Below are 17,500 nucleotides of genomic sequence, written 5' to 3' on the forward strand. Positions count from 1 at the left end.
TCTTTCTCAACACATCTGTCAATTAAACCGAATACTGGAGAAGGAGACAGAGTAAGAGGGAGATGTGTTTTATTAGCCACCTTTTAATGAGATCACGCACAAGTGAAAGGTAAACTGTGTACGAAGATTTGTCAGACAGTAAACATTTTATGGTCTAATTTGTGAAAAGGTCAAGGTACTGGACTGTGTCGGTGTCAAAAATGTCTCGAAAATGTCAAAGTGCCAGCGGACCTTTCGCACGCCTCTTCAGAAACGAGGAGCTGGGGTGTGTAAATTCAGCCCGTTCGTTAGTGGACCGGCGTGTGCATTGCACCGGCCGGGTGCGGGGTAATTAAAACGCAAGTGAACAAACAAGCGGGCACCTAGGACGCTCTCATGCCATTCAGGGCGTGCCAGAGTCACAGGGGAGGGCAGCCCGGCTGAGCAAACCACAGGCTTGAGCGCCTCTCTGATGCCAGCTTTGTAGAGTACATAATCTAAACAAATTGAGTTTACCCACAAATTAGATTTTTGGACTGAAATGAGATTTGGGGAAAGTTACTGCACTGGGTTTACGCGGAACTAAAGTCAACAACCTGGCACGTTTGCTGTTCTCTCTCTCTCTCTCTCTCTCTCTCTCTCTCTCTCTCACATTACAAAGCGGAATGCACGACACCAGAAGGCTGAAAGGCCACTGAAGTCAGAGGGAAGCCACAGTGCTGTTCACTAAAGGAATGAAATCACGTGTAAAATCCACCAGAGGATTTCCAGAAGAATAGTGTGACCACCCCAGTTTCCAGAAGTCTAACATAAAAACCTTTTATTAATCCTCCGTTCCTGTCCAGCCGAGCTCCACTGTCCTGGCCTGGGCCGGGGTCGTGGTCAGCGCTGTCAGTGTATAAGATGATAGGAGAAGTCTCTGCGTTTTGGACAGCGTTCATTCACTCTGCAAGCACTCCCAGTCTATCAGGAGGCCGCCTCGCTGATGCAACAGAGCTATAAGGTAATGCTGCAGAGGATGCTGGGTAACATTCACGCGCAACGTGCGCTTATTTACAACTGGATCCACCAGGAGCCAAAAACAAAGCTCAGACGACTACAAACAACTCACCTGTACCGTTCCCAACAGGCTGCAAAGTGGCATCTGCCCCCATGCAGTCAAAGTCATCTTTCAGTTCATCTGCAAAGAGTAAGGGAAGGAGAGACAGAGAGAGAGAGAGAGAGAGAGAGAGAGAGAGAGGTGAGTTCAGGGCCTGAGACAACCATGCAAGCTTACCGTCACAATGCAGCAATTCTGAAGAAGCAACGAACGAAAGAGCCGACTGTGTGCGCCACCACGCTCAGGCTTTGTCTGGGATCCTTAATGAATGCTATCATCAGGAACAGACAGAGCCTTATTTACCTTACACAAGACAACAAGCTGTGAGAGAGAGAGAGAGAGAGAGGGAGAGAAAATAAAGGCCAGTGCCAGACCAGGGAAGGCTGTACTCGCCAAACAGGAAGATTAATTCAAGAAAGCCTTGTCCACCTGAGCAAGCAAAGAGGAACAACAAAGCAGAGAGAGAGAGAGAGAGAGAGAGAGAGAGAGAGAGAGAGAGAGAGAGAGAGAAGGGGGGGGATTGACGGGGCGCTATGTGGAGAATTTTAACTCATTATACCAAGCCTCACCAATCTCTATAATGCATGCGGTGTTGGTGAGAAGATCCCAGACCTCAGGTAGGACGCACATAAATAAAAGCTCCGCAGGCATAAAACCTTTCCATAAACAACACACAGTCCTAACTTCTCACACTCGGCAGACAAGGGGGCTCTTGTGGAGAGCTGACAAAAGGATACTGTCAGACGCTCAGAGACAATTAACTTAGGGAGTCCTTCTCGGGCCCTTCCGCACTGGCTTTAGGAATTAAATCAAGGTATTCCGAGAAGGCCGAGGCCGTAATAAATATATCCATTGTTCCTGAACCTCCTGCTGCCTCGTATGTGACTCCTACCAGCAGTCCTGAGCTTGAAGGGTTGCCATGGAGATTTCCCCAAATCCTGACTTAAGGGGGGGAGCAGCGGCACACATACGGCGACTCGCTGACAGTAGAGGGAGCGGGGCGAGGAAGCGGGGCGAGGAAGCGGGGCGAGGAAGCAGGGGTGAAGACGCTGACTTTCAAAGAACGCAAGGAACCAAACAAACATAACTACAACAAATAAATAAAATTAAATTAATAAAATTCACACACACACACACAAAAAAACTTGGGGGGGGGGGATTAACTTGGGGAAAGGGGGTTGTTTTGAAGTTGTGATTGGCAGCAATTGTTCAAGTCTGATTGTTTTCCTAAGAAATAAAAATCAATTTGGTCGCCGGCTAACTTTAATTCATAAGAGGAAGAAAAATTTTCAGGCAAAAAAGACGAAGACGCATAAAGAATCTGTTGTTTTCCTGGGTCCTTAGAAACAGAGCAGTTATTAAGAGAACGAGACAGAATGAGACAGAGGGAACGAGACGGAGGCAGAGAGAGAGGGGTGGAGAGACAGAGTCTGTTTCTGCAACAAACAGATAAAACAGGCCAACCATTCGTGTTAGAGAACAAAACCCTGACTCTCCTGAAGTTTCCCCTGACACAGCCTGAGACACACACACACACACACACACACACACACACACACACCACAGAATGAGAGCAAAAGAGAGAGAGAGAGAGAGAGAGAGAGAGAGAGAGAGAGAGAGAGAGAGAGATGATCCTGTGTTCTCATCTGAGGGAAGGCTGGAGAGTGTGTGTCTGGCAGTGATGACATCACAGCAGGCAGGCGGTGCTTGTTGAGGAGGCCCCGCCCCCTTCAGCAGGGTCATGAGCCCCTCTGACAGCGCTGCACACCAGATCGCACACGGCCCTTCTGGAAACATGCAGATGCACACGCTCACTGTGCTAATGAAACTGAGATTTGCTTCTTTCTGTCTTTGTTTACTTTTTGTTTACTGGCACTTTTATGTGGTAAGAAGGTTTGGAATTGTCCAGTAGGAGGTAGACAAGGCCCATGCTACATTTTCTTTACACACACACACACACACACACACACACACACACACACACACACACACACACACAGAGTCAAATGTTTATCTGGGCAGGGAGGTTTATGGTTGTCAGTGAGAGAGAGACCTGCATGTCTGGCTCCTGTGTCTGGGTGGGATAAATCAGGCCCAAAACGGCAGGTCAGAAGAGAATGAGAGAGGGCAGGAGAGAGGTGAGGTGTGGGGCGTTTGGCTTCTTCACCCTGATCCCATACCTCACGCACCTCCCCAAACACTCCCTACCTTACACCACATGCACTGTTTATTTTCAAAACATTCCCCTCCACCCCCTTTCTTTATGGCCAGCTAGCACCGGAGGCCCGCTCCGTCAAAACACACGGTTCGTGCGTTCTTTGTGTTTCTCCTGCAGACGCTTGGACCAGGCCGAAAAGAAAGCAGGAGGTGGGGAGAGTGAGAGAAAAGAAATCCGACGGTGATGAAGAACGCAGGTGATTTATTTCAAATGTCTGTCAGTGATAATGATGTCATGGTTTCCAGCACACCGTGTGAAGTGCATTGTGGGATGGAAGAATGTCAAGGACAGCGGGCGGGGTGGGTACTGATTACACTGGAGTGGAGGAGACACAGAGAGAGAGAGAGAGAGAGAGAGAGAGAGAGAGAGAGAGAGAGAGAGCAGGCCTTATCAAACTACGTGCTGAGGTACCAGTGCAGACACGTAGGCACCGAAAGAGTGGGGGAAGAAAGACGAGAGTGGCCATGAGTTTGAGAGAGCGGGAGAGCCCGCCTCCTTCATCCAGAGCTAATGAACTTCAGCCCAGCCATTCAGATACCCGGCTGAGGTCTTATCATCAGACACACTCGCACACACCTTCAGGCTGCCACACAGCTGAATCGCAGACGCTTCGGCACCGAGGGCTCCTTTATCAAATTAAACAACGTGCTACAATACTGCACGAGCCAGCCACTTGTTTATCATTCTAGATTCTTTTTTTGTGTGTGTGCTTAAAAAAAACTGAAATTACGATCCGCAGTAACCCTTTACGAAACCCAAAGAAGGGAGGAGAGTTTTACGGCATAGACGGACTCACTCCAAATAAGACTCTCCGCTTGTCTCCTGAAGGGAACTCTGAGTTAATAATGTTAATAATGCCAGTAAGGCAGGCTCCTCTCGGTAAATGGCCATATTATTTTGAGCGTATTAAATTTTTAGACTCCTGAACGCTCCCTCTCTCCGAGTCTGGTGCACCGCTAGTTCATTAACAAAAATGAATAGGCAGTCCTGGCCCATCTAAATGGGCTGTCGTACATCGGCCCTCGCCACACTCGGTTTCTGTCACACGCTTCCAGGAATCATTGACTCTTATTATACATGTAAATGGCTATCATAAAAATAAAAATTTCATTTAAGATTGTTAATGACTTCTGCAGCAGCCTGGCTTCCTTTAATGATTGCCCTCGCCCCCTAATTAAAAGTATTTATCTCTCAAGCGTCCATGACTGGTGCTTGCTCTCCAATGACGCTTGCAGGAAAAATGTACGGTAAAGTAACAAAGTTTGCCGCGTTCGCCCTCCCGTTCGAACGCCGCGCTAATTACAAATGAGAGTGTCAGTAAACGGCGGAGAGTATCCCGCGTTCGCCGAAACCGATGGTACGTTTGAAAAGGAAACGCTGCGTTCTAGGCCTAATTAAAAAGGGCAAGCCAGCGCTTCCTTTAGGTCTATTAGTCTGCACGGAGTGGGAAGTTGAGTTCCCTGACTGAACGGTGGAGAGAGAGAGAGAGAGAGAGAGAGAGAGAGAGAGAGAGAGAGAGAGAGAGAGAGAGAGAAAGAGAGAGAGAGAGAGAGGAAGAAAAAAAATTTGTAGGCATGGCTCGTGGCCGCCCTTGTCACTGAGTGCTCTAGCAGAGAGATCCGAATTAGAGGAAATGGTCTTTTTCTGATTCTGCTCTCGGGACGTGGATCTACTCAAATGAAGCTGGGAGTCCATGTTTCAAGACCACATTACTGAGATCAAAGGACTGAAATAGTTTCGCAAGCTTTTAAAAGACAAGTTTATTTTAAATGGAATTTTTTTGAAATTCCAACATAAGTGTGTTTTCAAAATTCTATCATAAAGGAATTTTGGAATACTGCTAAATGCATGCTTATCTTTGATTTTAAAAGTGGGACTTTGTGTGTTTTTGCATGTCAGTCACTGACTCCAGACGGCCTGTAAATGTATGTGTGTGTGTGTGTGTGTGTTTGTATTTGCATGTGCGTCACAGTGATGCTAACACCTCCTGTCATTTCCTCTTCCTGTCAACTCTGCACATCAGTGCTGGTTCATTACAGATGAGAGGAGGAGAGGTAGTGAGTTTTTAGAGAGGAGAGAGGGTTGGTGGAGAGCAGAAGAGGAAAGGGGAGGAGTCATGTGAGGTAGAGGCGGAGCTCTGGAGGTGTTTGGTTACAGGCTGGTCAGTAGGCAGACAGAAAGCTGGACTCACCAGTACCATCCACTGAGGCCCTCAGCATGTCATTCTCATGCCAAACGTGCTCCACGCCACTGTCCCTCATCTCTTCGTCCTCATCCTCAGCCTTCGTCATCAGCGTGTGGCCCAGCCTTGGGGATGGCGGTGCTGCTGGCTCGTGATTGGCTAGGCTGGCAGGGCTTCCCACGCCATTGAGTAGGCCATCCTCCTCCGACACCGGCAACTTGTCTTCTTCTTCAGTCTCGGATCCAGTCTCCACCACATTCTCATAGTTCAGCACTGAAGCACACACAAACACAAATACAAAATACAATCCCACTTATCACAGTGGAAGCCAATGGAAACTCCAGGTTATTATTACAATCCCTCACAATTACACCTCAATGCTTTACACATGACAACGTGGCTATGGGTGTGTGCGTGCGTGTGTGTATGTGCGTGCCAAAATACTAGGAGAACCAGGGAGCAGCACCCATCAGGACATCAAAATCACACACACGCTCACCACACTCTACACTCTACACTCTGCACTCACACTCCACACCCCTCAGACTTCCGCACACAAAACCTGCTGACTTGCGTCCTGGCAACAGCACTGATGTTGCCAAACATGCTGAAATCCTTCCTCCAGCCCAATGCACTACTCATTCACCCCACGTGCACCGCAACTCCTGGCAGACATTCGCTAGTTTCTGGTGTTCAAACTCTAATGAATTTCTTGACTCACTGTATAATTCGGGCTGCGTTTAGTCATGGAGTATAATGCGAATATTTTCTGCTCAGGTATCAACTCCTTCCATGGGCTTCTTTACAATGACCTATCGCTAAAAATATCTTACCAAGTCCAGTCTTTAAAATGGCCTGTCAGTGTGAGTGACACATGCCTGTCCTAAGCCTGTCCTCTTCTCTGTCCAGCCTGTCTCCGCGTTCAGAGACTCGAGACCTCGGGCCGTTAGGAAGCCCAGGCTAAAGTGAGTCTGGTAAAGCAGTCAGAGGGAATATTCAAGGAGTAAAGGATATTGGCCATTAGCTGACACACATACACACACACACACACACACACACACACAAAACAGGCTCCTGCAGGCATGACTGGCCTTTGGGACACAATCAACCATGGAGCTATGACATCATGGGAACCAACAAAAGAGGGGAAAAAAAGTGGCAGAGCAATGAAAGAGTGAAAGAGTGAAAGAGTGAAAGAGTTTTCAGGTTTGTCCTGAGCCCTGCGTTTCCTTGATCAGTTCTAGAATAAGGCCGGCGACCGAGCTCGGCAAGCGAAATAATTACCCAGCGACTTTCTGCCTTGACTTTTTTCGCCCGTGTAACACGTGCGCGTATCAGCCCTCCCCCGAACGAAACTCTCACAGATGTAAAAGGCAAGAAATAAAGGAAAGAAATGAGAATGGTGCTGGGTGGGGGGAGCCACAGTCTCGCTCGCCGCTCCTGTGTGGACAGAAAAGATTACACCGCGCATATCTGTTCATAACATGATCTTTGGCTAATCCACCGGCCTGCACTTGCCTCTGAACAACTGCGCAACAGGTGCAAATTAAAATGAAAACAGCGCTGGAGCCGAGGCCAGAGGCATCCGCTGACCTGGGCTGAATACCAATTGACAGAGGAAACAAAACCTTTTCAAGAGGTGTGACCACAAGGGTTTAGACAAGTTCAGACTGGGTAATGCCCTCCGTGATAGAGAGGGGGGGGGGGGAGAAGGGGAGAACCAGAGAAGACAAAGGAGGGAAATACGAAAGAAAGAATGGAACAGGAGAAAGAAAAGTGAGACATTCGAACTCGATGTGTGGTCCAGATATACCTTTGCCGCAATTGATAATGTGGTTCTATTACCCTCGCCCCCACCCACCCTCGACCCCCGTCCCGCCCTCTAGCTGCCTGAGCCACCCTCCACCTCCCCTTGGGGGCGGAAAGGGTTGAACTATTTCTTTGCGTGAAGCCGGACAGGCCGGAGCGGGGCGTGCTTTGTGCGGGCAGCCCCGGCAGACAAAGGGGCAGGAGGACTTGGAGGCCCAGCCTACAGCCTCCCTGGAGGGCCTGGGCCCTGGGCAGGGCTGAAAGTGCAGCCAGCCAGGAGATGGCTGAATGAAATTATCTAAGGCTGGACAGGTTTAAAAGGTTTCTGCAGCACCCCACACACACACACACACACACACACACACACACACACACACACAGTGAGCTTGGTTGGGAACAGAATGTTTCGCGGATAAACGGGGCGACAAGGAATGACTTCAATATTTGAGGGTGGGGGCAGGGAGGAACCAAGGAAGAAAGCGAAAGAGGGAGAAGATTAATAGAAGCAACTGCAGGGTGGAGAATATCTAAGCAATCGGCTGAAGTAATGAAGGAGGGTCTTGTCGCAGGGTCAAAGGAGAAAACATCCATCCATCAGCCAAACACACTGTCTCTCCATCTCTCTCGCTCTCTCTCTCACACACACGCACTCCGTTTCAGTTACGATCTACCTTTAACACACGCAAGAACATGATTTAAGTCCTCTGAAGGAGTTGGAGCTACCGAAATAAGCAGCTGTAAGGTGTAGGTGGCAGAAAAGCTTCCTGAATGCTACACCAGTTTATCATGGTGCTGCATTTGGGTTCCCAGGTCCTGATTTCGTTCGAGGGAGGGGACTTTTAATTGAGTTCTTGAGAAGCAATGGCACTTTCAGTTATACGTGGGTCTATGACTGTCACCTAAAAATGGCTGGCTATTAGCAACTCTTAGTTTCAGTGCTAACTGAATCTACGTAGGACAGACAGCGAGACAGAGCCAAAACTTCTGGCGGTTCAGAACGTGATGGAACGCAAAATCTTTCTGTTTCCCCTTCAGGGTAAGACTCCAATATGCAGTGAAAGAGAGAGAGAGAGAGAGAGAGAGAGAGAGAGAGACAGAGAGAGAGAGAGAGAGAGAGAGAGAGAGAGACAGAGAGCGAGAGAGAGAGAGACAGAGAGAGAGAGAGAGAGAGAGAGAGCGAGTCAGTGTCATGTTGAGCTAAAGTTAAAATCTTGCCAACAACTTGGTACTTACTGTTAGGCGGTTTGAAAAGAAGGGAGAATAATGGCGGGGGAGGGAAGAACTTTAATTCAGACACACAGCTCCAAAAAACAAAAAAAAAAACAAAAAGAAAAAACTTGAGAGTGTGTGTATTGTTTAAATGGCATCTCTGACAGACAGCCATTTCTTGGCTGGCATTGTGCTGTTCAACACAATAATTCCAACCTGCTAATGTCACCACAGCCATTATTTCTGTTCCTCACCTCTCTGCTAATCAATCTTTTGTGCTCGCCGGCGCCGAGAGACAAAGAAATGATAATGTTTACTTCTCGGCTAAGTTCTCCTCAGATGACACGTTGTATTTGGCTGTGCCTCGTCCGAGTGTCAGCCGCAACAAAGGCAATTACGCCTGCCATTCTACGTCTGATGCTACCTGTTACGTCTCAGGGCTTTTCTCTGCTGCTTTTGATCTGGAGTAAATAAAAGGAACATCTCTCACTCGAATGCTACAGATAATTAAAATGACACCCTTAATTGCCCCAGTCTCGGTTAATGCTAGGCTTAGCGTTCCCCGTCGTAACCTATTCACAGTGCTCATATTGGCCTGTCAGTTAGACAGTACACAGGGCAGACGCTAATGACATGTATTGTGTATGCGGTATTGATTATGATGACTAGCTACTCCAGGAGCGGCTAGCGCCACTGGCTTGGCGGAACGTCGGCAGAGGCTCCCGAGTGGGCTGGCAGAAGAGTAAAAGACGTTTAAAAATATATATATGTATACATAATATATATTTTATATATCATATACAAGTTTTTCCTTGAAAAGAGGTATAGAAAAACCTCAAAGAAAAGCTGGTTCATGTTTCTATGGCGACACTGCCTTCAGCGTAGAAATGCAAGCGATCATAAAATCACAGGAGTTGGAGCAGACCTGACTGGCTGGTGCTGGGGCCTGGCTAGAGACTCTCTGCTCTCACGTCCGCTTTTCTTTGGCATTAAAAGCCTTTTTAAGATGCAGCCATTCATTTCTGTGAGAATATTTCACCTGTTTATTTCAAACAGGCATGGGGCATCCGGAGAGATTTGATTCGCCTCAGCGGACACTTGTGAACACAAACCATAAAAATGACAAGCAAAGCTGAGGTAACAGCACATTAAGCCAAGTAAAGCAATTCAGATTTATAATCGTGAAAGGAAGTGGCTACTAAAAGATATCCTTTCCCAAGCCTTTGTACCTGCGTCCCTCTATAAATGTAACTAGAACAAAGGACAAAGCCATCAAAAATAAATGTAATGGATATAAGTCCTTTTTAAAGAGAATTCTTACAAGAAGTGGTATGGTGTAGATCGTCACAGGTCTGTTCATCAGTGAACTGTAGCGGTCTAACCCAGAGCGCTTAATTAAGCCAGACAGTGCAATATTGTCTCAGAAAGCTTTACCACTGCGTCTCTGCAAACATCTTGTCAAGCATAACGCTTGCACAAATTCCCATGCAGTCAGCATCTCTATCTTCATCCACTACCCAGCCCAACAGGGACATGCGCCCAGACCAGAGGAAGGTTGATGGCCAGGCCTGGGGGAGGCCTCTCTCTCTGTCTTTCTCTCTCTCTCTCTGTCTGTCTCTCTCTCTCTCTCTCTCTCTCTCTCTCTCTGTCTCTCTCTCTCTCTCGCTCTCTCTGTGAGACTTAAACTATTATAATTTCCTTTAACAAAACGTTAAATGCTCTGAGCAGGGCTGTTTTTTTATATTCTGCCTGCAATCAAAATAAAGGTATTTAGTTGTATTAAACGCTTCTTCAGTCCATAATATTTTTAGTCAAAGAAATAAATATTTTCTTCTTTGTCCCTCCATTTTTCATTTTGAAACGAGCAAAATTTAAAGCTTGGTCAGATCTTGTATGTGTGTATATATATATATATATATATATATATATATATATTCTGCTGAAAATATCATTGTCAAAAAAAGATTATTTCAGAGCAGGATTTAAAAAAAACAGAAAATCAGCAGAACAATCCGACTGCAATACGGGGGGGCTGAAAAGGAATAAAGGATAGTGGGCAGGAAGGCACAAAAGGGGAGCGCGGCAGAGCTGTGGACGGCACAAAACCCAGCCAAGTGAAAACCGACGCGGGAGCGTTTCTGGGGCCGAGTGGGTGCGGGGGCACGTCGCGAAGGGGGTTGCTATGTTCGGTCGTCTCCACCGAGAGGCAGCTGGCCGCAGTGGCCGGACCGTAATTGAATTAAAGTCTCGTTTATTTGCTGACGCCCGAGCAACAGGCTGGAGAGTGAGGGAAAGCTCGGAGGTTTGCGCAACGGCTCCGCCCGGTCCGCCCCGCCCCGGCTCGCCATCTGTACCTACGCACGCACCCGCCCCCCTAAACGGAGCCAAAAGGGGAGGTGGGAGGTGGGGGTGTAAGACTGAGGAACACAAAAGCTCACACGACTGCTCCCAGGACCAGCGCTGAAGAAAAAACAACCCCCCAAAAAAGAGAAGAGAGATGAGAGTGTGAAAATGGAATATAGAGAAGAAGAGGAACGACACACTGGGGGGAGAGGGGGGGAAAAAACCGCGTAGAGATATAAAGCGTAAAATGGTTGCCCAGGTGAGCCGGCGTCTTCCGGGTTTCCTCCCGCTCTGACATCCGTCAAGCAAAGGAAAGGTTAAAATTAGAAAATTTAATTTATTTGATAATTTCCCAGAATAATTAGAGTTAATATGGGTTAATTAATATGCAAATCTCTCAGCAGATGTTCGACAGAGGAGTCTTACGTGGTGAAGCAGACTTCTCTCTCTCTCTCTCTCTCTCTCTCTCTCTCTCTCTCTCTCTCTCTCTCTCTCCTGCATGCTTTTGGCTGTCACTTACTGGCCATAATTGCTGTAACTAACCAAATACACACAAAACCTTTAGCGGGATTTGAAAAAAAAAAATCCTCTCTCTGCCTGAATCGTCAGCAAACCACTACTTTCATCGCACAAAGGCACAAACATTCCTTATTTTCTCTCATCTGAAAAGGTCTTTCATGTCCCCGCCGTCTCACCGCCGAGTGATGCGAAGACTCACGATACTTCACATTTATTTATTTATTTATTATTTATCCCCCCCCCCCAATCCCCCCTCCCCACAGCCTTGTTTATTTCATAAATGTGTATAAATAGAAAAGATGCAGGCAGTGAATTGAAGGATGAGTGCAGAGACACCTGGTCCCTGGTGCTGGTTTTATCTGCCTTGTTGACGTCTCCCCACCTAAATCTGCCGGCATTGTGGAGCGCGGTAGCGGATCGCGCAGATCTGGCGCTGCCGTGGATGAAAGGGACTTTCAAACGGAGCTCGACGCCGCCGAACCGGGTCGCCCGTCAAATATTTACGCCGCCAAACCGCGCTCAGCTACTGCCGCCGCGACGCGCCATTTATTGCGCAGACGCCGCGAAGCTGAGTTCATCGCGCCGCGCACTTCTAAACACACTGGGTTTTTTTTATTACATAATTAAAAATGTAAAAAAAAAAATGCGTATATTAACAAAAAGGGAAATTAAAAATGAGAGACTAAGTGATGAAAAAGAAGGGAAAAAGAGCCAGTACAGAGTAGCAAAGGAAAGGACTAAAATAGGCTCCATAAATAAAAAACTCCTTTAAAAAGATCATTTAATGGTTTCATTCAGATTTTAATATGTACATATGTAGTAATCATATTTCCCATGGGGCCTGTTCATACACTATTGCTAAGATGATAGCTTACTATGTACTATAATGCACCGGTTATGTGTTTTCCAAAGAGTTTTATCACTGCTCTCTCTCTCCTTCCCCCCCTCTCTCTCTGTTTCTCCCCCTCTCTCTCTCTGATTCTCCCCCCTCTCTCTTTCTCCCCCTCTCTCTCTGTTTCTCCACCCTCTCTGTTTCTCCCCCTCGCTCTCTCTGTTTCTCCCCCCTCTCTCTTTCTCCCCCTCTCTCTCTGTTTCTCCACCCTCTCTGTTTCTCCCCCTCGCTCTCTCTGTTTCTCCCCCCCTCTCTCTCTTTCTCCCTCTCTCTCTCTCTCTCTGAGAGATAACATATCCCACTGCCATAGGTACATGCCTCTTCCACCTCCCCTACCGATACTCTTTTAAGCTTAGACATCATATCTCTCTTTCTGACCCCATCCCCCAAATACACACACACACACACACACACACACACGCAGCAGAATGCACCGCCGTGGTCTGTATAGGCTGTTGCTGGTTTGATGTGGTGTGCAGCCGGCTTCAGTTTGATAGTCCCAGTCAGCTGTTATCAGCGAGTCAGGCTATTTCATAATAGACAACTCAGCTGACACCTGACTCTCTCTGACTCTCTTTGACACCAGCAACGCACCCCGCACCTGTTTATTTAAAACCCTCCCGCTAAAAACCTGCACATCATCCGGGCGGGTATCACGGTGAACGCTCACCCTGCCACTCAGCGATTGGCCTTTGGAAACCGGGCCCTTTACACTTTCTCGTCTGTGCCAAACTGCTTTCACTTACCGCTGCAACGGTTACGCTGTGCCCATGTTTACCAATTTCCACTGCTACAGAGCACAAGCGATTTCTCATTTCTGTTTAACGGCTGGTTCGGGGGCTCTTGAAGGCGATGGCTACACGCCGAGGCCTGCACAACACACCTCAACCTGACAAACTCATAATCGCCACTTAGCCCACCTCCACTGTCCCCTGTGCAGGCAAAAACCCGCATGATAAATGTAATAATATGTGCCCCATCCAAATGAGTAATAGCTAACCTGTTAATACTTGGCAGAGGCTGAATATGAAATGGAGTTTTACAACAGCTTGTCCTATCACTGAAACAAATGTGCTTTTCAGGGCAAGGAAGCCCAGGACATTCCATGCAGAGAGTAGCAGTGTTTTTGTTGTGGCAGACCCCTGTGCCCCATTTTAATAAAAAGGAATCCATAAAAATAAATTAGGCGCACTAAGTATATGCAAATTCAAATGTAAGCAATCGCGGCGAAATTAATTTTGCCAGAACTGATTAAAAGCATTAATAAATCTATATACAGTATTGCCTCAATCTGGTATTGTAAATGTATTACACTTTCTGTAAGATTAATTAGAATGCTACAGTAACATATTACTGTAGATTACGGTGCATTTTTGTTAATAATAGCCGAGCCAAACCTGAGCTGTAATTATCCTCTTTGACAGACCTGTGTGATGGTGGTTTCCATCAGCACGACTGTTTAATAGAATGCAGCGGGAGACTAAAGATCTGTTACCACGCAGATGCTGCGTCCAGGACGACGGCCGGCTCGGTGAAACCGGAGTGCCGTTTCCCCTCTTTTCCTTTCCCCCTTTCCCGGAACGCCAAGGCTGTTGGAGTGGCCCGGAGAAGTGCGCGAAGATAGCGCGGCACGCCAGTCAAGGCTGTGTTGGCATTCCTCCATGGGCCTCAGATGAGCCCGTCTGAGAGACGGTGACATTTGTCGGAGGAAAGCCGTGAGAGCACCTGAAGATCAACATTATCGGTCTGTCACCGACTCCTCCCCCACAACGCAAAGAACGGTGATGTTCCGAAACAAAGCGGAGTCCTGCCAAGATTTTTTTTCCTTGTACAGACTTCACGGGCAGGCGGCGAAGTGGCAAATTATTGTGTCAACGTGAGCAAACCCAGAAACACAACCCAGACTTCTGAAAGACCATTAAATATGCGAAGCTGTTTGTTTATGATCTGATTACTCATAGTTGGCCCCACCAAATACTTTCTGGCAGACCAAGTGAAAGGAGAAGCTTAATTCATCAACTTTATGGTGCAAAATATTGAAGTCACCCTTTCTGTGCATATGAATGGAAAAGAGAATTTTTAAAAAATAAGTAAATAAAAAATTGCAGATTCAGGCGAAAACTTATCGCAGGAATGAGGTAGGGGTGGTGGTTTGGACATCTTCCAAGCTCCGGTGAGCGAGCAGAATAGAGTCGAATTTTCCCGATGTGTTCTGACCACAGTGAAGGGACCAGAATTGGTGCGAAGGTCCATTTTGCGAAGCGCATCTGTGCTCAGGGCCGAGGAAGCTTGATTACCGTCGTAAAACCCCACCAGTGCTGGACAACGGGGTCAGGAGAGACAGGGAGGGGCTTTAAAAGGGTCACATCAGTGTGTGCGTGTGTGTGTGTTTGTGTGTGTGCTCGGGGGGGGCAGAGGTCCGCAGATGGTGTAAAGATCAGAGGGGGACTATCCAGGTGAGGGGCTGAGCCCCCCGGCCAGTCCAATCTGAACGGCTTATTCAAATGCTAATGAGGGGGCAAAGCACATCTGTTCCCCCCCTGCTGGGGTGGATCTTTGTCACCTGAATAGCTTCCCCACCAGGTATCAAACAAGCAGCAGGAAACAGCTCCTTTTCATCCTACCACCTCTGCTCTCCAATCAGCAAATGAGGCCCCGGTGACTAGAGAAGCCACAGAGCCCGACGGGGACCCTCTTGCTCTGAGCCACTTGCACCTGACACTGTTACACTCCCCAATTAGCTGACGCTAAGAGGAGGACAGCTTGAAGGAGGAAGCTTCTGGGCCGCCGAAAGATGGGCTCGGCTGCCTCGGCCGCCTCGCGCCTCGGCCGCCTCGCGCCTCGGCCAGGGTGATGCATGTTTACCGTCCGCCCAGCTAACATCCGGCAGGCGGGTCTGCTCTCGGCGGTGCCTCGTCTGCCGTGATGGGGCTCTTGTGACACGTCGCCGTGCCCTCCTGCCTGGCACAACGCGGGCGGGAGGAAAACAGCCCCACGCTCTCCGAGGAGAGAGGAAGAGCCCTGTGAAGGTGTGGAGAGAGAGAGAGAGCTAACCTCGGGCTGGCGGGCAGATGCAAGGTACGGCCGAGTAGCGGCCCATCACCAATCCACGGGGTGGTAACACAAACCGAGCAGATTTATCACTTGTGCATCTCCCTCCACGCCCCCACACCCACCTCCACCCTCTACATCTCACCTACCTTTTCACTGCCTGCTCCACAAACACACACCGCATATTTAATTAGCCTCCGCCGCGGAAAGCCACCTCTCTCTCACGGAGGACACCGCGGTTTCCAGCTCACCGCTAATAACAATCTAAGACAGACACCCACACCCACCCTCCCCTACCCGAACGGCAAAAAGGGGAAGCCTCCTGCTGGTCTTTCACATGCTAAATGCACCTTTCTAAAGCCTAATCTTCAGTTAGACCAGTTAAACAAAACATCCCCCTACACATTTATTGCATAACAGAGACTGTTAGCATGACAAAGGCCCTCATATCCATCTCACGGCTCGGAAAGTCGTCTCTCGAACTTCTCCCAAATTTACAGCACTCGAACACTTGTACGCTTTCTTCTGCCTTTTCTGAGACAATGAATTGATTCAGACAAAAATTAGGCTACGTAAATACACCATCTGCTGGGCCAGTTTTACTCGCTAACTTGTATCTGTATTTCTCCAGCACATTAGATAATACCGATGAGGGGGGTGGGGAGAAGTCCAGATACAAAATGTACATTTGTCGTGTTAGCAAAAAGGTGGCGACGGCACAAAAACCTCACCCAATTTCCTTAGCAGTTATGCGCTTCAGTGGGCACACAATATATGATATGCATGCATGTTCCCTTACATAATTGAGCAGTTTCCTTTCACTGCACCAGTTGCAGAATAACCCAGAATTACACACTGGAGCTTGGTATGCAGAAAAGGACATTTTGATCTGAAGCCTTTCTTCTCTCTCTCTCTCTCTCTCGCTCTCTCTCTCTCTCTCTCTCTCTCTCTCTCTCTCTCTCTCACTAGCCTTCCCTCAGCCCCTGGGTTCATTCTCCCCGTGTTTCCGTCAATCTGCTTCTTTTTTGATCAGGGCCATGAAAGCTGGGGCTTGTGTGAGCGTCAGGTACCTGGGGTACGGCTAGGTGCTAATTAGCGCAGCAGGATAATTGATGTGTAGATTACACTGTGAACAAATGCCTTAACTTGTTTGTTCTTCTCACTTTTACTGCCCCCACCCAGCCAACCCCACCTCTTTACCTAAACCCTAATGAGCAATTTACCTGCCTTGTTAAGAACATGCCAGTGCCAACTCAAGCAGGCACATAAGAGGCAATGCAGAGGAGGTGGAGATACATTTCCCTCAGGTAACGATACCTTTCAGAGAAGTCTGTTTACACACACACACACACACACACACTCCCTGGTGTAAGCTCCTGACCTGCCGAAATGCCTCTGTTGAGTGAGGAGAGGCTTTACAAAAACCCGCACCAGCTCAGAGACTGTAAAAAGGAAACAATTTCTAAATGAAAGGGCATGCCATTAGAAGGCCAACGGGTCTCCATTGTTATGGGCCCATAATGCCATTTCCTTCATCTTTTGTCTTTGAGAGGCTATTATTAGCCAGTCTCTCACAGCTGTGAATGCCTTCAATAGGGGCTGAATTTGGTCATTAACGGCTGAATATCAGCAAACACATTTGCGTTGCTCCTGCCACTGCTAATAAACTAATAATGAGTCCGGGTCTAATTGGGAAATGTAGTGAAGGGTTGGAGAGAAGGCGCCTCAGGTAGGGAGAAAAGAGAGAGAGAGAGAGAGAGAGAGAGAGAGAGAGAGAGAGAGAGAGAGAGAGAGGGGACAGGTCATTATGAGGACAGATGTAGAGGGAAAAGGTGAACAGTTGAATCGTCGCCTCCGCGCTGCTCTCACGGACACTGGTAATCCGTCTCCGACTAGTTTACACGTTAAACACATTATTGTGATTATGGACTCCCCCTTATAGCAGAGCACAGTGGGCATACACACACACACACACACACACACACACACATGCATTCAGTCGCGTCTTTGCCTCTAAGCAATACCAGTGTTCTCTCAGACAGATCCAGAGCGACTCAGACTGAGCCGTGCTCTGGGCTTCCATGAGCCCCGGCGTTCCCAGCCGTGCTGGGTCAGAACCTGGCGGTTCAGGAGCTCCTGCGTCTCGCGTAGAGGAGGGAGCACAACACCTGGGAAGCCGCTCAACCCTGTCCCGTTAAC

The 17,500-nt window shown here is 48.1% G+C and overlaps 1 protein-coding gene across 8 annotated transcripts in view; it reads right to left on the reverse strand.

Annotated features, from left to right (window-relative positions):
• zeb2b (zinc finger E-box binding homeobox 2b) overlaps positions 1-17,500 on the reverse strand; it is a 77,077-nt gene that overhangs the window by 15,353 nt on the left and 44,224 nt on the right. For 6 of the 8 annotated variants that reach the window (XM_027019306.3, XM_027019304.3, XM_081710506.1 and 3 more), the window contains 2 exons: positions 5,488-5,751; positions 1,091-1,159 (listed from right to left, as the gene is read on the reverse strand). In XM_027019306.3, the coding sequence (XP_026875107.2) occupies positions 1,091-1,159; positions 5,488-5,751 (333 nt within the window). Of the gene's footprint in view, positions 1-1,090; positions 1,160-5,487; positions 5,755-17,500 lie in introns of all 8 variants that reach the window. The other 2 variants (XM_027019301.3, XM_027019303.3) reach the window with 1 other exon arrangement.

Source organism: Electrophorus electricus, chromosome 3 (genome assembly GCF_041902795.1).
Source record: "Electrophorus electricus isolate QZ-2024a chromosome 3, ASM4190279v1, whole genome shotgun sequence".
Classification (NCBI taxonomy): domain Eukaryota; kingdom Metazoa; phylum Chordata; class Actinopteri; order Gymnotiformes; family Gymnotidae; genus Electrophorus; species Electrophorus electricus.